The 21,534-nt window shown below is 35.9% G+C and overlaps 2 protein-coding genes across 2 annotated transcripts; both read right to left on the bottom strand.

The window, feature by feature from the left end:
- Positions 1-1,310: 1,310 nt before the first annotated feature.
- LOC126925109 (RNA-binding motif protein, X-linked-like-3) lies at positions 1,311-8,363 on the bottom strand. The gene is made up of 5 exons (XM_050740360.1): positions 8,024-8,363; positions 6,596-6,932; positions 3,935-6,156; positions 2,968-3,201; positions 1,311-2,536 (listed from the first exon to the last, which is right to left on the bottom strand). Exons 1-5 carry the CDS (start codon positions 8,075-8,077, stop codon positions 2,195-2,197), a joined length of 3,189 nt encoding a protein of 1,062 aa, XP_050596317.1. The 5' UTR covers positions 8,078-8,363; the 3' UTR covers positions 1,311-2,194.
- A 4,805-nt stretch (positions 8,364-13,168) lies between these two features.
- Positions 13,169-16,860, bottom strand: LOC126925081 (putative eggshell protein). Its single transcript, XM_050740248.1, has 5 exons — positions 16,698-16,860; positions 16,041-16,123; positions 14,076-14,309; positions 13,780-13,923; positions 13,169-13,601 (listed from the first exon to the last, which is right to left on the bottom strand). The coding sequence occupies exons 1-5, from the start codon at positions 16,858-16,860 to the stop codon at positions 13,434-13,436; spliced, it is 792 nt and encodes a 263-aa protein (XP_050596205.1). The 3' UTR covers positions 13,169-13,433.
- Positions 16,861-21,534: the final 4,674 nt, after the last annotated feature.

Genomic DNA, 21,534 nt, shown 5'->3' with positions numbered 1-21,534 from the left:
ACGCATAAGAAACTTTGATCGATGGCTAATCGACACGACCGAGGCACTTCTTCAATTTTTCTCCAAAGTTTCGCCACGATCTATCATTCTACACGTAGGATATTTTAGTTGACAGATATTCTGTTCATTTCTTTGAAATAACGAATTATTGTCCGTTTTATTGTTAACTTCAACGTGTCTCTTATCTTGTTTGATATCCATTTACGATGAGCCTAGTTTCGTTCGAAATATTATCATCTTCAGCTTTTTTGTCATAGACCATTTTTAATAATCTCTTGCAGTTTCTTGCCCTTCTTTTGAATGCTTCGCCAAAGTGTTTTACTTTAATATTTCGTGGAACTTCTTCAAGCTACTTCGTGACTGTACATTTTGTATTACATTCTCCAACTTTAACTCATTTGGAATATAATCTTTGAACATAACGATCGATCTATTACGATCATGCTGCCTACGTGTTTACGCAATCTTATTTCTTTCATAATTAAAGAAGTTCATCTTGCTATAAATATTTTATGTATTGTGTACGTTATGTACCTATTTTTGAACATTATATGCATCCTATAGAATTTTGGAATGTTAAATTTCCCAAAAATCCACAAATATTCGCAAACTAATTATAACGATGCTCCTTATGCTCAAACTGTGGATACGAAAGGCCAACACTTATTGATACTTTTATACCCCTCGGATGTATTAGTTAATTGATAATATTCTCCGATATTATGGTATTTCTCCTTTACGATTCGAAGATAATAATAATTGTTCGTGCCACAACACGAACTTAACACTTGCTAACGATTCATCCCGTAAATCAGGCAGCGAAATTTCAACTTTCCAAATTTCCTTCTAGAAGCCTGCCGCGAAGTGAGGAACTTTGCACGGAATACTCCCACGTTTCCTGGCCTGTCAGACTGTCGAGAATCTACAGTTAGAAGGAACGTTTCCTCCCACGGAACATCTTTGCCGAGCAATTTCAGAGAACCGTGCAACAAGCTTCGTCCAACAGGGTTTCTTTCCTCTCTACGTTTCGAACGACACCGTTTCTTCGTGTAGTTTCACGCAGCCGGCCATTTTTTATAGACACCAGGCATTTCTTCTCATAGAGGAAGTGGCGGTGACAAGAGCAACTGGCTCGAACCGAGCAAATGAATTTCGCGTCTGTGCAGCTAAAGTGAATGAAATTGAGCCTCGAGCTCGTACTCTCGCTATGATAGCTAAATGTCAAAGTTTTACCGTTCGAGTACTTCGTTGCAAGTTTAACTTAATTGATTTATTATAAGTTTAACAATCTTTATATAAGTATCGTGTAATAAAAACAGCGAGTATAACAATTTGCACGTGTATTAGGTTGCAACGTATGAAATTTCCAATTTTCTTCACGGTAAGTATTAGTTGGATTCTAAATCTGGCTCTAAATTTTGGTTGTCTCAAGAAACATTTTTACCTTTTTGTAAGTACCATTTTATATGCTGTTCTACAACTAGGAGAACGGAGGAATCTTTTATACGCGTTTCTTTTTTTCTTTACTTTGGTGAAGCATAACTTGTTGAACATTGGATACTTCGTACGATGCAATTTGGTAAAAATATTTAAATCTTAATGCTACTTACAAACTTCGTAGAATAGGTGCAACGATTAAATTGGAAATTTAGAGGGGTGTCTTAAGCTCGTAATTAATAATTGTTTGATAGTAATTAGTAACGAACAATCGACTAGTTCATCGATTTATAATTATCTAAATTATCTTTTGACTCGTTTTGTCACTGACAGGTTGTTATTGAGCCATTGTAGGTCTTTTTGGATCTTCCAGATGGTTACGCTATTAGTTGCTCGTCGAATCAAGTACGACATTGCGCAAGTATCGCAATTTTTTTCGCGAGCAATGTATATTATACAGCGTATACTATATTATACATACAAATATATTAATTGTAAGAAAGCTTTAACTTTGGGTGTAGAGTTCAAAACTATAAAAAATCGTAAGGAATTTTTTTTTCGTATAACCAAAATTTTAGCTAGTCAGGCTAAAGACAACGTAGATCTGCAACATGAAAATTTCTTTTTGATGTGTCGTTTCGTTAAAATTCTCCTGTAGTATTTTTTAAGAACGCATATGTGTATTTGATTTTTATACAAACAACGAATTATCAACAAGAAATAACAAAAATATCTGGAGCTGTCAAAAAAAATGGACTCAGTGTCCCTTTTTATCAGCCCCATTTCCGCCATCGCCCTTCTTATACATCCATCTTTTTCCATCATGATGATTTTTCTTCTTCCCATACATATTTTCATGTTCGTAGTGACTATCCTTGCCCTCTTTAACCTTATGACCTTTTTCATCATCGTAATGACCACCTTTCTCGTATTTGCCTTTCTTCCCATGCATTTCCTCGTGGTCGTCTTTATTATGATGACCCTCTTTGTAGTGACCGCCTTTGGACATTTCGTGCTCGTGATAATGTTCGCCGTCGTTTTCCATGTCACCATCCTCGTGGAACTCGTCGAAGAACTCGGTTCGTTTCTCGAACTCATCCTGGAATAAAAATTTTAAGATAAAAAAGGAAATTGTAAAATGAAAGAGAATAAGGCAAAGTAAAGACAGAAATTGAAGAATTCTAACGAAGTGTATTTTGGAATTGTCTATAAAGTAAATACAGGATCGACCAATAATAGAAAATACTAATAAAAATGTTCTTTAAATTTAAACAATGAATCGCCAAACCTTATTACGCAAAATCTTCAAATCAAAATAGAATATTAAATCAAACATAAATCCTAAAATTATTTACGATAAATAATTAGAAAATTCTATTTGGGAAAGAGACAATAAAGGCAAAAGTGTACTTTCTGTTTTTTTCACTATTGATCAACCCTTTAATTCTATTTAGATAAAAGTGAATAAAGGCAAAAAATAGTTTCTTCAATTTAATAAAAACAGATCAGTCCACCCCATATGAAACTTACCTTTTTGTGCACGAAGTGTTGTCCCTTGGTATTGTAACCCTTCTGATGTTTCCCATTTTCGTCGAATGCCGCCTTTTTTTCACCTTTCTCGCCCTCATCGTGTTCCTGGTGGTATTCACCCTCCTCTTTATGATCTTTCTTTTCGCCATCCTTCTCGTCGAAATAATTGCTGTGCCGTTCCTTGTCGTGATGACCCTTATCAGCTTTCTCCTCCTCATGCCAGCTTTTGTAACCCTACGAAAAACAAATTAGACACACGGCGACTAACTTCCGTATCAGTGATAGCTTTAACGATGTAGAAACCATTTAATTAATTTTTTTTCGGAGTTCTTCGATATTCCTATCTTTGGGAACTACGAAGCGCTATTGGTTTTTATCACTGTGCATTTGATTATCGAGAATCTGAAAAAGTTGGGAAAATTTTATCGTAAAATTTTCACAGAAAAAGTAAAAAAAAAATATGGGAACGTAATATACGCGAGGATAAGTGTGAAAATATTGTTCGGAATTTTAAACAATCCTCGTTTCTGAGAACTCGCAGGCATTAATAATTTTTATTACGAATTCGTGATAAAAAGGTTTTTATAACGGAATTCACAGAATTTTGTAACACGTAATCAAATTAGTTGAAAATGCAATATTATGGATGATTCGCTATGCGCATCGTTAATTATGAAAATTCTGTGTAATAATTTCTTTTTAATTTCGACGATTCAGAACTTTTAGAACTCGTAATTTTATATCGTCTAAAGGGTAGGAATAATTGTTCTTTATGATCAAAATAGTTAGAAACATCCGGCTATTGATATAAAAAAAAAATCATTAAATATACGTAAGACTAATCACGTTTTCTCTCCTAATCTTCATCCAACGTGAACTTTCGAGTTTTACCAGTGACTGTAAAACGCTAATTACTAATTACGAGTTAAAGCAATTAATAGCCCATCCAATCGCATTGACGTCCTACCTTCTCCCCTTTTTCATCATCGCTCTCATGATGCTCTTGCTTGCGTTCCGTGGCTCCACCCTTCTCAAATTTCCCTTCACCACCCTTTCCACCTGCGTTGCCACTCGCTGCACCCTCTTTTGCACTCTGATGACTCTCGTTATTATGCGAGCCATCGGTTGCAACATCTTCCTCCACCATGTCGTCATACTTCTGCGCATATTGGCCATAACTGTCTTCGTCCTTCGTAAGTCCATCGGAACCATCTTTTACATCTTTAGATACACGTTCACTGTCACGAATATACTCGTGACTTTGTAAATCATGAATTCCAGTCTGATGATCTTTGTCTGGCGTTCTCTGTATTTTATATTTCCCGCCTTTTTCCAAATTCCCGCTTTTGTCGTTTGCAATATTCGTAGCTTCCGCCACACCATCAGAAGCTTCTATACTATCCTTCTCATCGTTTTCTTGTATCTTTGCGTCATTTTGCTCAGGTTGGTTTACCGGTGCCCGAGTGGGCAACAATGCCGGATAGTAAACGTAGTTATTTGAATGTAAATTGGATGCTGTGTAAGGCGATGGAGTGGAAACTATGGGATTTACCGAATGAACAGTAACTGCTGGAGTTTTGATGTTTTCATAAGAATTCGAGTTCGATGAGATTACTGATGACTCTTCAGAAGATTTACCTAGACCCGACCCACTGTTGTATCGATTATTACCATTTGTCGGTTCATTAGTCGAACTTCCATCTTCGGATGAACCATCTTTTCCAGAGAACTTTCTTCGAGGACTTTTATAATGTCCGAGTCTGGCAGCATCGGGTCCAGAAAATTGTTGACGATCGGTAGAGCTTTCATCTTCGAAAGAACCATTTCTGTCGGAATATTTCCTTTCAGAATTTTTATGTGTGGGTCTGGAAACATCAGATCTAGAAGACTCACGATGGTCAACAGAGGCCTCATCTTCCAACGAGTCGTCTCTCTCAAATATTTGGGAATTCTTATGAGGACTATGCCTATCAGCATCAGATTTGGAAGATGGCTGACGATCGGTAGAGCTTTCATCTTCGAAAGAACCATTCCTGTCGGAATATTTCCTTTCAGAATTTTTATGTTTCGGTTTGGAAGCATCAGATTTAGAAGATTCGTGACGATCAACAGAGGCCTCGTCTTCCAACGAGTCATTTCTCACAAAGATTTGGGAATTCTTACGACTATGCCTATCAGCATCGGATTTAGAATGATCGGTGGAACTTTTATCTTCGAAAGAACCATTTTCTTCGGAGATCTGAGAATCCTCGTAAGGAACACCGACTCTATTGGCATCGGATTTCAAAGATTTTCGAAGATCGGTAGGCAAAGAACCATCTTTCACGTTCACTCGGATCGTCGAACTGCTTTTACTATCTTTCCTTTCGTACGATTTCTTATTTAATCCAGGCAAAGAATTTCTGTAACCACTCGAGTGACCACTATCTATCTTCGCAGTATTTCCATGAATATTTCTATCGTCGATGCCTCGGATCTCGTCGGAGGCTATTCCTTTACCATTTATTTTCTCCGAATTGTCTTCCTGACTTTCTTTAGGGTATCTGCTTATGGAAAATGGTCTTGGCGCAATATCATACTTGGGTAACTTGGCTTGCAAACTTAATCTCCTCGATTTATTCTTATTTTCGTTCGTTATCGATTCTCGAGCCTTCAGGAATTCTTTAGGATAATTTTCGGTATTTTCAGCGAAACTGGATGACTCTACTTGTTGCGCAGGTTTACTCGTCATTCGTTTGCGACTTTTCTTCCGTTTACTAACTTTTGACGGATAAGAATCGTTGCCGGAAGGTGTTGTAGTAATTACGGAGTCTGCGTAGTATTTTTTCTGTGGGTCAGCGGTGAACGTATGAGGGTTGTACAAAGGAGTAGTGATCTTTTGGTTAGGTACATTTTCGATGTTCGTTTCGTCCTTTGGTGTAGTTGATTGAAGAGTTTGCGGGGAACGAGTTCTAGAATACTTTCCTTTGATTGCTTTCGAGACTGTGACTCGGTATATGTGCTCTGGGTCTTGAGATTTTGATTTTGAATCGATTTTAAGTGGTTTCTGGCTGCCTTGGTTGGGTCTGGAATAGTATTGCGGTATTGTTGCGAGTTTCTTCGGTCGCTCGGTTCGTGGTACTTCGTAGTAAGTGTTCGTAACGTCTGGAGTTGCTGGACTCGCGCTTTCACGGCTAGGAACTACGGTATCTGAAAAATAGTTTGCTTTTCGGATATGACATTTAAGGTTAAAGAAAGTTGAACGAATCTTTTAATGGAAGACGAATTTTCTATCTTTTGACTTTTCTAATTTGTCGAATAAATCAATAAGCGAATTTTTCAATATAAATAAAAATTTATTCTTTCAAGTAAAATTTATAATTTCAATATAAAATATATAAAATACATAAAAGTAAACTTGTTATATATTTTTCCCCTAACGTCCTCGTTTGAAGTTATTTCTTTTATTGAGAATTTGAAAATGTATTTCTACTTAGATAAATGTATTTTCATGCGCAGACGCATATATGATTTTTTAATATAATTACCACTGATTACAAACATAAATGATACTCTTTTAGAAAACTAAGGATACGAAAGTAATATCTTGTGTTACAATTCGTTTAAATTTACTTTTTAGTTTACTTACCAGGGTTGATGTTATGAGAGTCCACAATTTTCCTTTTTCCTATCTTACTAATTTTCTGCGGTTCGTATTCAACGACAGACAGAACATGCTTTAAATTTTCCAAGCCTTTTACATCACCAGCGTTTACCAATACTATTCTCGATCGATCCACTCGTTGGTCCAACCTGCCTTTAACGCTATTTTTCTCAGGAATCGCATTTTGACTCTCTGCTAACGATAAAATCTCATCGTTGATTTTTGTAGCATTATGAACATCGAAAAGTGCGATTTGTCTTGGGTTCAAAGGGACTCTCCTTATCCTGGTGATGTTTGTATTTATTATCGACGATCTCGTGCCCTGTCAAAGATACATTTCGCAATTGAAAGGATTTGCAACCGAGAAAATCGATTATGTCTGGTTACGGTTGAAGCATGATGCTACTTCTTTGTGTGAAACTTTTTATTATAATCTTACGAGACAGTTGCCTGTTACGTAACGAATAAAATATATGGATCTAATACCGTTGCACGAGAAAGTGAATATTTTTCTCGTTTTTTCATCTAGAAAGTTTGACAACTTTTTGGAACAAAAATTTCTAAAAAGCGTGAACAAGTGGCTATCTCGATTTATATTTTATCAATTTTATCGCAATGTTGCAATATTAATTATTGTAATGCATAGATAAAGTGTATTTATTAATTTACACGTAGTCGTATTTATACGTCGCGCAGTTTCTATAACGAATTGCAATCCCATGCAGGAATAAAGCGAAAAAAAGTCCAATTAAAATTACGCGTTTTAATCTGCAACTCATCAGTTTCTGTACATTCCCACGCATTACGCGTTCGTTCTCTGTTATAATAATTAGGATATACCAAAGCATATACGTATGTACAGTATAAAGAAAAGTTGGTAAGATGGCTAAATGTAAAAAACGTGAAAATTCAAATACTTTCGAATAAATTAAAATTATACCTTCGAAAGCTTTAACGAGGCTCTAACAAATAAATTGTATGCATTTATTCGATTGAGTTTATACTACGATGTTTCGAAAAACGTTCATTGCTTAAAACTATTTCAAACAATTTTAAATTGAATTCACATTCTTCGCTCAATTTCACCTACACCGACGTATACGCTTCAAACCCACCAAAAAGCCCGTAGGAGCCTTCAAAATAAGTAATCGTCGCACTGAAATTAACGTAAAATACTTTTCTTTGTATAATTTATACTAAACAACCGTTTTGTACGATTTATATTTCACTCGTGTCGTTTAAAATTTAAATTATCCATCGATTTCACTAAGATTCACCCCAATTAATTAAAAACACAAACTGTACGTATATTTAACAGCCTAGAAAAATCGTCGACTATTTTTGATCATTTGACTGTTTTAGGAATAGTATTCAAAATTTTAAACTATTATTTGTGATATCGGCGAACTTTACCAGGCAAAACAGCAAAAGCAGCAGGCCGGCTGCCGATAACACACGGGCTCCCATGTCTCGTTGGCCACAGAACGTAAACTGAACTGCAATTCTACCTGGTCCAGGCAATTATATCGGGTGATTTCTCACCACAGAAAACCATTCGCGAATGATATGACAATTTCACACCGATTAGAAGCCTCGATTTACCCGATCGAGCCAGCAAACCTGACTCCTTGTCGATCGAATCTTTCAGCTTCCTCCTTTCTCCATTTATAAAGTTGCACAAGATGGTCGCTCGGCCGAATCGTGCTAAACATCTCAAAGTTTCCATCTCTTATTCGACGATATTGCACAAACCTTTGCCCTCGTTGTTCCTTTTTCAACGTTTTTATCTAGAATTCATCGTATTCCCAGTAATAAAACTGGCTCGTTTTTCATTTGGAAACTTCCTTTATTCTTTTTCTTATTTTTAGTTGGTCGTTCGCTAGTTGGATTTTGCTCGATTAAAACAAGTAAAATCCTCGCGAACTGTTAATTACTGGAATAATCGTAACGCGACATGCTCCTGGTTCTCGTTTGCCAGCGAAAATATAGGGAAAATTGTATTTTTAGTTTTGTTGCTTGCAGCTGGCGGTTCGTGAAAGTGGTTTAATTGCACTGTGTACGAGAATCCGATGAAATACTTTTTCCGCTTGTCACGACATTTCGTTGCAGGATTATTACACGTGATTTTTGTTCGATTTTTTGTTCCAGAAACATGGGACGGTTATCGTATGGCGTTTCTATTACGTATGGTTTAAAACAGAGAAAGAAACAAATTAATAATTGCAAATTTTCCTCTTCTTACCCCGTTTATGGTCTTCTGCTTTTTTATGATTTTACATACACGATATAAATATTGTATTTAAACGCTTAATAACGTATACGAAACAGTTACATGGAATATTTTTTTGAAAATTTCTTCCAGATCGAAAGAAAAATCTTGCAGCCCCATCTTTCGATAGAAGCTAGACATTTTGTAACAGATTAATGAAGTAACCATCGCTGGTGCGGTAAATCGATCGCTACTTTGCAATCACCTGTGACGAATTTATCTTCGTCGCGCTGCACAGTTCCGTTAAAACTCTACCGACGTATTATATACATGATATCGTTATGATTTGCGCTGCGTAAATGTATACGTATCGAGATTAATTATGCACAACCGTCGTCGACGAATTGAGCGATGCGATTACCGATCACGCGATTCGTTTCAATCGAGTTATCACTTCCAATCGTCCGTAACAATTATCCGAAACAAATTATTTATTAATTCAAATTACGCGACGAATTACCTTTCTGCGTGTGCTCGTTCCTATAATTAAAATCATACTTCGCTTCGATTACGTCAAATTTTCATGTCAATAATCAATATGCAAGCAAAATTGCTTACAAAACCGAAAATCGAAATTTTCATCGATTTACTGTGCAATAGTTAGACAAATTGACAAACGCTATGCGCGATATAATTATACGTACAGCAATTAGCGTAAGCGAACATTCTTCAAGACAGAGCAACCTTTTTAAAATTCGACCAAAAGGCCCGATTTCTTTTTAACACTTGGGAGAATCAGTTTATTAGATGTCGTGTAAAGAAATATTGAAACAATCGCAGTTGGTTCTTCGTTATATTACTATAGTACAGAAATAAATATCTATATCATAATAATTACATGTTAATTAATAACGATATCTAAAAGACGAGAATAATAATTACACGACAATATCATTTTTATCGCACGATATCAAACGAACAAACAGCAAGTAGAATAGGAAAAGAAGAGAAAAGAGAACCTCAAACATTTTATACGAAGTTACATCCACCATACGTCCAACATATTTCTCTTCGGCATATGTACATCTCCAAGTATGTTCTATTTACCAAACTCTCTAGAACTTTCATCGTATTCCACACCCTCTCGAAAACCCGCCCTTGACGTCCATTCGGACGCACTTGGAAATGCACTTTAGACTTTCATTTTCGTGCGTGACACGGTCACGCTTTAAAGTTTAGTAGCGAAACAGCCGTTCCCCGTTCCATCTGCTTTCATTTTCCAATGAAAGCGTTTCGGGGTTGCGAAGACACGCTTCGCGTGGGCAGTGAAAATAGAAAGACAGGAAAAAAGAAGAGGTTCCCGGATTGGTTGTAACGTTTAATTCGCCCGTTAGTGGCAAGACGAAGATCGACGAAGGGCTGCGTCGGAGCTTCTGACGTTGTTCCTCCCACGAGCGCCGCCATTACGCTTGCAAAACTGTGTTCGTTAACTGTCCAGAGGGGCAATCTTCGGCTCATCTCGAGGAATTTATTCGATTCATGGAAAACGACTGGCCTCGTTCAACGCTATCGCTTGAAATTACCATTCGATCCGACCATCTTCTTGCCCTTGCAGCGTGGTATTTAAGCAACGGCATCACGGCATTTTTCTGTTTTTATTTCGTGCTCAGCCGTGGCTGAGAAACAGTGTCGCAATACGAAGAGAAAACTATGAAAAAAAGCGGAGGGAAAGTGCAATTTAGTTTCAATTATAATCGGATCGGTTGGGACGATATGAAAACGATTTGAAAAGAAAAAGAAGAAAGTGCGTATTATTACTGAAATTTTGTAAGTGAGTGCGTGAATTGAAAATGATAAATAGTACTTTTATAACGCTGCTATAATGTTTCGGTAATAAATTGATGAAAAATGGCAGAGGAAGTAATTTTAACAGGTCACGCGCTCTGTCTGACTTTGAACGACCCATTTCCCTTCGTATTTCCACGTTATTTCTCTGGCGCTTTACTCGTGTGAATTAACGATAATTTTACTTCGTTATATTCAAACAGTGCGCAAACAGAGTTGTCAAAATACTTAGAAAATATTATCCAAGTGGTTTGAACGTTTTTACCAATTTTTAAAATAAACAGAGATTTTACAACTTCGAAAAATGTCCATTCGTCTGTCAGGATAATATTACATCGCTGTTTTATAGGTAGAAATTTTCTTATGCAACAAAAAATCTTCAAGTGCTTTATTAACAAGTTTCAACGGAGCTACGGAACGTGAAATCCACACAGTACCAATGTTTTTATTTCGTATTTATCGTATTATTAAATTTCGTCGCCATTCTGTCCAAATTCGTTACGATTAATTACATTATAATTACGCTAATATATTGTGATATTTTTATTGTAGCTTCTTAATATTATTGAGACATTCGCGTGTCAAAAGTGGTTAAATGCTTGATCGATGCTTATCTTGTATAATTTCATCAACTTTCTTCTACTTTTCGTTTTGTTACCAATTTGACAAATAAACAGCTGGATTGTTAATTCTCATGGCGTTAGAAAGAATGAATTTGCGAGAAAAATATGATAACGATTGCCTGAAATGAACCAGAAAATCATTTTCGGGCTCACTGATTAACTGCTGAATTCGTGAATCAACGTTGTATCTCACGGAATAGTTTGATAACTGGACGCGTCTGGCTTCCTGTCGCGAGAACAATCGCGGTATCTCGAGTCGATACTACGGTCGTATTCATTCAACAGCGCGACAACGAAGCGCTTTAGCGGACCGTGGCCAATTTCACGCCAAGATTTTCACTTTTCACGCCGGAATAATCGTCGCGAGAGATCGGGAGAGAACGAATTCTCGCTTGATCGGCCAACGCGATTTTTTGGCTTATTCTACTCGTCCAGATGTTTCGCTATATATAACTGATCGATCTCGGCTCGTAACTTTGCCATGTAGATTCATAATTCTCTGAAGAAAGAATGCCATTTTACGTGCCAGTGTTTCTGCCTTTTTTTCAGGCGACGAAATATGAAATTTGATAGCAGTTCGAAATTTAATTTATAAAAATAAACATAACGACATTGAAAAGTAGAATATTCTTCTTAATCCTCTTGCATCTCATTCCGTTGCAAATACATTATACGAGAATTCCCCTCGACAATAATCTCAGTAATTCTAATTTCACAACTCAATTTTCGAAATGTGATAGCAACATAACCTTCTAGTTAGAATAACGAACTCTGAGAATCCTTTGAGATAAAACTGCTAAATATGTATAAAATATCCAACTAGACGATCGAAATATTGCAAAACGTTGGAGTGCGCAAAGAGATATATTTTGCACCATACTATCAACATGGATAATCCAGAATTATTATTATCTGGTTTCAAGCGTATCCCATTAAAGCTCATAAAGGATTTACAAAAGTTACTTCCTCATCCCATGCTTGTCGTACAATTTCATGTACAAAAAGTGATGCAGATTTCTGTAGCAGGTTGCGTGTATTATCATTCAAAATATTCATATTCAATGTCATATATCGCATATTAAAAATATTCGAAGAAACGTATCGGTGAAGAAAGACAGACAAAGGAATCAAGGTTCGATAAAAATTCACTTAACAATTATAATAATTTGTATGCACTTGTAGAAAATTTAAAAGTGTATATAATAAATATGGGAAAATATATAACATATCCAAGGTATAATACTTGGTATGTCAAACAAATCTTTGCATAAATTCAACCTTTGCTTTGACAGCCGAATTTTTCTGAATAAAAATAGTTTCTTGACGCGCGTTCGTATATATTTAACAGACTTTACTAAAAAGTGATTAACTGACATTTGCACAGGCGATAAAGTTTTGTAATTTTTCGAATAAAGACGTCGTTCATAAACAGCATAGTCTTCGTTCCCTTGCTTTCTGCCGAACTTGCATTCGTTACTGCTGTCACCTCGAACAGTCAACGAATATACACAATTCCACACACCTGCCTCGCTATTTACGCGCTTGCATTCTGTTTCGACGTTCGACTACTTCCTCCGAATGTTCTTATGCATTTGCATTAGAGTTCTGAGAACGATGACATGTTGGTTCCCTTGAAAATTTCATCACGGCGAAAGTGCACAGTGACTTTCGGCCTGCCGTTTCTAATCGATAAACTTCGGTTCGGATTAAGGGCCAAAGCTACTTAATATTTCATACGTACAAATTGCGATTTTATTATGATTTCTATGCATATCTTTTATGCACTGTGATCTTTAATTTGATCGATTTTAAACGATGAATATTTTGTTGCGCTATTGATTTTTCAGTTTCCCTAATTTGTTCGAAAATCGTTTAATATTTTACTGAATAATTATCTCTAATGATTTCTACGTCTAAGAATGTATAATATGTGTATAACGTACCATAATCATCAATTCTGTTTCTTCTAAATTCTATACAACGGATTAAGAGTTTTCTAAATTGTCATATATTAATCACTTAAATATTTTTTAACGAATCTTTGAATCGTTTTAAAACGCGGATATTCGCTGTCATGACTAGCTGAAGAGTTAATCTTTCGAAGCATAAATTCATATTTAGAAAACATACTTTATCTCCTGAGAATTTAATGACCGCTGCTGGCGAACCATTTCTTCCCTGATTCGTGTCCACCCTTCTTTCCATATTTCTTATCCTGTTGATGATGACTATCGTGGCCTTCAGCGAGCTTGCGACCCTTCTGCTTACGATGATGATGACCCTCCTCGTGATTCTTCTTTTTACCATGCCGATGCTGATAGATATATCAATGAATATCGAATTTGACAAGTTTAGAAACGTTTGAACGTTTAGAAATCATGTAACAATTTCTTACGATTTGGATAAATTAAAACTGATCCACGAACGAACCAAATAAATAAACGATAAATTTATCAGAAAAGAAACCAATTAATTTCTATATTTTGACAAACCTCGCGACGAGCAGAGTCCGTATGTCCTTTCTTCTCGTGTCCACCCTTCTTGCCTTCGTGTTCGTGGTGATACCCTCCATGTTTCTCATGTTCCCCATCCTCGTGATACTCGTCGTAAAAATCGTGCTTCTTCTCATACTCGTCCTACAACACTCGTCTCGTATCATAATTTCTTAATAAAACTCTCTGTGTCTAGAGAATTACATTTTTCTTAAGATATCCACGTATCGACTTTAGAAACTTTTATCCACCCTATGTACAGTTGAAGTATAGTTTGTATAGTTTGAAATAAAAACCTTCTTAGAAATACTGTGCTCTCCTTTGGTGCTGTAGCCTTTTTGGTGTTTGCCCTCCTCGTCGAATTTCGCAGCTTTCTCGCCTTCTTCGCCATGGTGACTCTCGTCATAATGATCCGTCTCCTCGTGTTCCTTTTCCTCTTTCCCCTTTTTCTCGTCGTATTTTTGCTTGTGGCCCTCGTTGTCATGGTGGCCCTTCTCACCCTTGTCGAATTCATGGAAGACCTTGTAACCCTGTTTTCAAGCATTCGTGATCGATGAAACAGGCATCCGCGTTATGAAAATATGATCGCACAACAAATACGGGCGAAATGTCATACAGCTACAAATTGCTACAAACTGCGGATTTCCATGCAATCATAGGAGATTTGGAAACGCAAAATTGCACGCAATATGAGAAGCTATACAAAATATCCAAAGTACTGTGCTTCCTATAAAATATAAAACAACTACATTCTAACAAGGATCTACTCGATCAATCATACTCTTAAAAGATACGAGTTCGCATAAAAATCCGCAGTCTACTCGCCGTTATAAATATTACAAAAAAGAATTGCAAAACAACAACGTTCTAATTCATAAAAGAGACTGGTTTCGAAGAAATCAAAGAATTTTCTCCGAATGGCTATGTTGAAAAGAATTTTTTGGGCGAATAACGAGTCCGTTAACGAATTAATTGCCTCGTGGTCAGTGGCCCGTGAAACGAGCGCGAGAAGCAATATCGAAGGGTGCGTGTACCGGACAAAGGGGCGAAAATACCGTCTCGTCGTTACGAAGAATTTCCCGGTGAAGAAAGAAGCGTCGTTCAGTCTCTGCAAAGATATCGTTCGCGCAACGACGACCGTATAATAAATAATCCCTTAAGAACACCGGGTGGACACTAATATTACGGGCGATAAAAAGGGAAGAGAGTCTTGGACGTCGACAATGACGAGTACGGCTGCAGGAGAAGAGGAGTGTTGCATGCTCCCAAGGAAATTTGTTACAGCTGTGATATTGCAGCCAGATTATCAATTAACGCCGAAATATTACGGTTTGCTGAGTTTATGGTGAAATTACGATGATATTGGACGTATTTGAAAAATTTGGAGAGAAATTTAAGCAGATTGAAAAATAACGCATTTACATTGTTGTTCGCAAGTGTATGGATATTTTGATTAACATTAACGCGTAAATTAATGAGAAGTTGATAGATTAAAGCAACGCTTGTTATCCTTCCGTGCAACGGAATGATTATAAAATGCAATTTATCGAAGATATTAATATTGAGAGTTGTTATTGGAAGTCTTTCTTGTAGTATCGAAGCATTTTACGAGTATTCTTTTATAATTCGCAATAAAGTATTTTTTTATGTATTAATAATGATTCTTGGGAAAAGATATCGAAGAAATAATGGATCTTGTTACTGCATCTTTATGACCTTTATTGTAACGTTAAACCATTTCAACGAGCATTCTTCTATCGTTTTCTATTTTAAATGTATCGCTTGTATGTTAATTTATTTCCTCTGGCTTTTTCAGGGAACGATAAAATTAATTCATCAATAACGATTTGTATAAAAACTGCGAAAGCTTCTATGAAATCGTTCGATAAATTTAAAAGGAATATTCTGGTGTCATTATTACACTGCGGACATTTATGCGTTTTTGACAAGCGTAAATATGCAAACATTTGCAAAAAAAATATACAAATGCAAAAATATATGAAATATCGAAAGTTAAAAAAATAAAATACACACTTTATTTATCCGCATCTATGAAGATATGAATTTGCATAAATATCTGCAATTTATTTAACGTAAAAACAATTCAAAATAACGTCACGCTTAAAACATCGTGTTTTCTACTTTCTTCTTTTATCCTTCTTTTAATAAAACACTTTGGTAAAAATTTTTGCGAATGTGCAACTCGTAGAAACTGTTGAACGATTTTGTACGAGAAATTCGTTCAAGCAATGGTGCTGTACCTTGTCACCCTTCTCGTCGTCAACGGTATGATGATCTTCCTCGTATTTGGTGCCACCGCCCTTTTCCTCTTGCCTTCCTCCACCTGTTTGAATTAATTACCGAATAAAGCTTTTCACCCTTTGCCGAAAATTTCTCAAGAAATTCTCGAACTCCATGAAAGGATGGTGTTAATTGGAGTTATTAAGGTTTACCGAGTAACTGAAGGCGTTCTATTTCGGTATTAATTAAGTCTACCGTTTCTTGCATCGAGAAATGAATAAAACAAAGGTGACAATTACAAAGAATGATTCCTTTGATCTCTCGAACGCTTGAAGCATTAGCCACGAATTTTTATTATTAATTTAATAGTTTTGTAAATCGAGGAATATTAGTTTTGAATCGTACCTTAAAGTAAGACACAAAAGAATTATTTTAACAATGTGATTCGATTAATTTTCATTTACTTTAGGAAAGTTGCTTCTGGAAATTAATAAATGCCTATTGTGAATAAATTCGTTTACTTTGACAAGCGAATCTCTCTCAGATAATGATTTAACGTACCTTAAGAAAATAATTAAACCAACTACTTCGAAAAGTATGTATATGAACATATTTATCATTTTCTAAACAAAATATCGAAGCAATTACGAATAGACTTCTTTAAAACTGTTACTTACCTTCGTGTTCACTAGCAGCTACCTCAAGATCCTTCGTGTGCCGGAAGTTCACAGGATCATTCTCGATGTTCTCGTCACCAAACGAATTACCAATCAGAATCGAACCAATTATCAAAACTAGAATGAATCTTGTAAAATGTAATATCTCGCAACGTATTGCCATGGTGTATAGAAATATACAAAAAATAAAGAAGAATCGTAAATCTTAAAAGCAAATATGTAAATTAATGATGCAAGAGAAGTCTCGTTATTTAACGATGGCAACGAAAGCAAACACTGAAGATCGCTCGGATCCGATCGACAGATTTATTCGAGGCGTAGTTCCTCTCTCGCGTTATTTTCCTTCCCGCTCTGTGTCCGATGATCGCGTTTTTCCGACACGAAGAAAGTTCGCTTCCGAATGAACGATGAAAAAAGATGCTTTCACTCGATCCGCTCCGCGATACATTTCCCATCGCTTGACATCGATTGCTTGTTAAACGCAATCGTTTATTCGCTGTGTCTATTCAGAAGGTTCATCGACATAGATATTCTTTTAACAATCCCAAACGCTTTCCCTTATAGATAGTTGTGCAAAGAAGATCGGAGAGTTTCTTTGCAATATTCGAAAGGATCCACGCGTTTATTTATTTTTTCGTACTGTCTTTCCTATCGTTTTCTATTCTTTGACAAGATCGATACGTAGATTGCGAACTTTTATGCAAACTCGTTTTTATATTGGCTTTGTACAATAATTTCTATTTTACGAATTTTGTACAAAAATAATTGTGGCCACGCGATCGAACGAAATGATACAATTAAACAATGACAATGATTTGCGTCACGCAGCAAATATCAAAGCGAATACTCTGTGCTTTTTTGTCACAAACGCAGAAATATCCGGAATCTATCGATGAGATAACGCGGGTCGTTTAATACTTTGCTGGAGTATTAGAATTGAAATATTTCTGAATTTTGTTATTTTTATCTGCGCGTGCATATCGTATTATACTTTTACTATATTATATTCTTGTTTTTATATATTTCGTGTTATAGGTCACGACGTAACGAAGTTATGAATTTCGTTAGCAGCCAAAGTATAGTAGTCACGCTTCGAGTTTCAGGAAAATGGAACAGACGTAAATACATGCGGGCGAGGAACTAAAACCTTCGCAAAATCACGCGGAAAGTTCGAACTTGAAAGCTCAAACCTATCCTGAAAACGAGGGAACGAATGCATAATATCCGAAAAGGGGTACGAGAGTTTAAGAAAAAATGATCAAGGACTTTTTAGATCTCTTTAGGATTTTTTGACGAACAAACCGCAAAACTTTTTCGTATTATCATTTTACACGTATATTTGCTTTCGTCTTAAAAGTGTTTGCCGATATTTTTGAATAAAAATTATCAATATCGCCATTAATATAAATCAATACAGTAACCATTTATACGTCATGTAGCATGGATTACCTACTGTCAAAGATGAAATACACAAGTTCAGAAGCAGATATAACACAAGAGTCAACAACCACCACAACCCACTAGTCACCCAACTACTGGACACGACGGACCAGATCCGCAGACTAAAAAGAAAATACCCTCTAGATTAAATCCTTAGTTTCTACTAGAACCAACGATATAAAACTATTATAATCCATGTCATTGTATCACGCCAAACTAAGTTACTGAAAATTCTCAACGAGAATTGATTGTAAATATTCTAATAAATAAAAAAAAAAATGTAGCATGGTGTTTAAGAAGAAAAGTGTGTTATTGGCATAATTAAACGAAATTAAATTACGAAATGATAAAAAAAAGCTTTTCACGAGTGAAAGAAAACGATGTCTTATGATTTGTACGATCATTCTCAATTGACGTAAATAAGAAATGACGTTCTTTTAGTTAACACAACGTAGCATGTGTATAAAGTATTACCAGAGCGTTTTCACGGAACGCCATAAGCTCTAAGTCTTTCTCTTCTCGTACTAGCGTGTTATTTTTGCACCTGAGAAACGAGTTCCCAAGCTGTTGACATTTCACAGTTTCCTTGAGTCAGCACCGCTGGTCCATTTATTTTTCTTGCGTTCGACAATCCTCGAATAACTTTACAACTTCAGTTGCAAGCTTCTTTTTAAATTTAACAACCTAAGAATAATAGTTGCTCGACACGTTACGTTTCATTGTCAAATCTGTGACGGTCTGTGTTTTTACGGTATTTTATGCGATATCAACGCGAATTCTAGGCATAAATTATAAATAATTATATCAGGTTATAAATAATAGCTTGAGCTTTATGCGAAGTAATATTGAATCGCATAAACTAATATAGAAATAGATTATGTTTCGAAATTACTCTGAATCAAATATTATATCAAACATTCGCCATCGTTGTGAAATATTAACTCTGAAAAATTCTGAAAAATCACGAGGGAAATGGGATTTTAAACGTCACAAAAATTTTGTGCCACTGTAAATAAAACGCTACAAATTACGATAAAAAATTGAAATTAAAATTAAAGGGTGAAAAATTTCGGGTTGAAACTAATATTCTGAAAAGTTACAAAACGCGGATAAGCTAGATAGCACTGACGTCAAATGTCAAATGTGATAGAAATCTCGAAGTATACTACGCACAAAATTAAAGGAGATAGTCAAAGGTCGCACAGTTTAAAAATATCTTTGTTACCACTTATACCACTTGTAATAACTAAAAGAGTAACAGCTGTGTAATAATTTCACCTTAAATAACAACAATTGTAAACCCACTAAAATATTCCAAAAGAATTACCTCGTCAATTAAGAGTAAATATTAGTTTTAAAAACATGAGATAATAACTAACTAATACTGTAACGCGAAATAACAACAAGAGCTAAAAGACAATTACGATAGAAAATTCCAAAGAAATCACCTCGTGCAACAAACATGAATATTCTCGACGAAATACCTGTTGATACGCAACTATCCGTAACGGAACAGCTCTTCGATAGTCAATAGAAAGTTCTTCGAAACAACGAGATCGAAGTGGAAAGAAGCATATAAACGGAAGCCGATGGATAATCTGCGTTGGATCTACGATCGTTGAACACCCTCATGGACGCTAGCCATCGAGCAAACATCGACTGGAACGAGGGGAAAAGTGGATGAAGCCGCAGTGCAAACCTAGCTAAAAAGAGCTAGCTGGCTCTTTTTCATCCCTCGTTCCTCTGATATCTGGCGACCTGCTAAGCCATAAGAGGGAACTCTTTAATAGTCCAGTTTAATGAATTTCGCAATTTGTAACTAGCCAGGTTGCGCGGATAATCGGCCTTTAATGCTGTTTGAGTGTTTCGTCGCTGCTTTGAGCTACTTCCAAGATGTCGCGAAGACTTTGGTGATGTCTGGTGAGGATATTGTGAGACACGTATTTATTAATCAATAGACTATGAATTTCCATACAAATGTATATCTTTATGGGTGCGATCAAAGAAACTGAACTTAAGAAGAGATTTGTGCATCATTCCAAGTATTTTATGCATCCTCGTTCATTATGTACGCTAAAGGGGAAGAGCTTAAAGACTTTGAGAATGAAAGGAAAGGAAGGAGAATTTTGATCACTTGAAGTTCCTAGAAAATCTGAAATTCAAATCGCTTTTGTCAAGCGTACCAAGTAAATATTATACGTATAGAGACGTATTTATCTGTTTCACCGATCGTCGAGAGATAATTTCTTTGAAATATCGCGATTTCTCTTTCATCGCGTGCTAAGTTTCATCGAGCAGTAGATGCTTAGCGGTGGACAAATCGATTCGAAAGATTCGCGAGTTAAGGGTATCGTAACTTTTAGGGGCTATTCGAGCAAACAATCCGCGTAAAAAGATCCTGTGAAAAGAATATCAAGGATGATCGTGTTGCAGGACTATAACGACGGAGGACGCTAAAACGCGTCTAAAGAATTACATTTTTTTTTGGATAGTAAACTGATCATATAACTCTAACGATGCTTTATACTTCATCGCTTAATATCTAAGCCACACAAGGCATGGAAATAAAAAAATATATCCATCGCATATTTATCTCGAGAATTTTTTAATAAATTTCCAACATTTTATATGAAATCTTCTAAGATTCCTCTCTTCTTTCTTCCTTTATCACATTTTCTTACAGATTTATGCATCATATATTACTTAGAATTATAAGTAAAAATTGAAAATGATGCAGAATAAAATAAAGAATAAACCGTTTTACTTTCATAAAATATCTATGAGAAAATATGAAGTTGCGACATTACGCAAGATGTAATGAAACACGTGGGATCCACCTCCAGGGCTGATTGTACATCTAAAAACATATGTCCTATCTGTCTTCATTTATAAGATGTAGCGAATTTTCTGTTCTGACTTCATGTTATCTAATTACTTTCGCAGAAGATGCTCAAAACGACCACCTTCCATTTCCAAGCCTATAGACGTCCTGTCGTGGATCCGGTTACACTCTGAATGGTTCCTGGCGTTTCCCCAATTTGTTGCAAAGCTTGTTCTATTCCGAACCTTGGTATCTCAACATTTTCAATAGGTGTTGTTCCATTTACAAAATTTTTATACCCCATAGACAAAGACAGCCAGAGCATGTTTATACGAACATTTTTCATTGTTTTTAGGTGTACAATCAGCTCAAGAAGCGGATCTCGCACGTTCTGTTACACCCAGTATACAGAAAAATAAATTTTCTTTTATCGAGAAATGTAAAAATCTGTCATTCCCCCCTTTTCCTGTGGATCTTTCGTGTAAAATAATAATTATTGTAGTTATTATTGCATACGGTATTACTAATTATTCGTTAATTATTACTTATTAATTATTTATTAATTATAATTATTAT

The sequence above is a fragment of the Bombus affinis genome, chromosome 15 (assembly GCF_024516045.1).
Source record: "Bombus affinis isolate iyBomAffi1 chromosome 15, iyBomAffi1.2, whole genome shotgun sequence".
Lineage (NCBI taxonomy): Eukaryota > Metazoa > Arthropoda > Insecta > Hymenoptera > Apidae > Bombus > Bombus affinis.
This window is presented reverse-complemented; position numbering and strand designations above follow the sequence as displayed.

Bases quoted from the DNA above. Each gene is read 5' to 3' on its own strand.
- LOC126925109 (XM_050740360.1), bottom strand. From the start codon at position 8,077: ATGGGAGCCCGTGTGTTATCGGCAGCCGGCCTGCTGCTTTTGCTGTTT. The intron at 6,157-6,595 runs GTAAGTAAACTA...ACTATTTTTCAG, and splicing joins CTCTCATAACATCAACCCTG to ATACCGTAGTTCCTAGCCGT. The intron at 3,202-3,934 runs GTAGGACGTCAA...TGTTTTTCGTAG, and splicing joins ATGATGAAAAAGGGGAGAAG to GGTTACAAAAGCTGGCATGA.
- LOC126925081 (XM_050740248.1), bottom strand. From the start codon at position 16,860: ATGGCAATACGTTGCGAGATATTACATTTTACAAGATTCATTCTAGTT. The intron at 16,124-16,697 runs GTAAGTAACAGT...TAATTCAAACAG, and splicing joins AGCTGCTAGTGAACACGAAG to GTGGAGGAAGGCAAGAGGAA. The intron at 13,924-14,075 runs GTTTTTATTTCA...CGAGTGTTGTAG, and splicing joins AGCACAGTATTTCTAAGAAG to GACGAGTATGAGAAGAAGCA.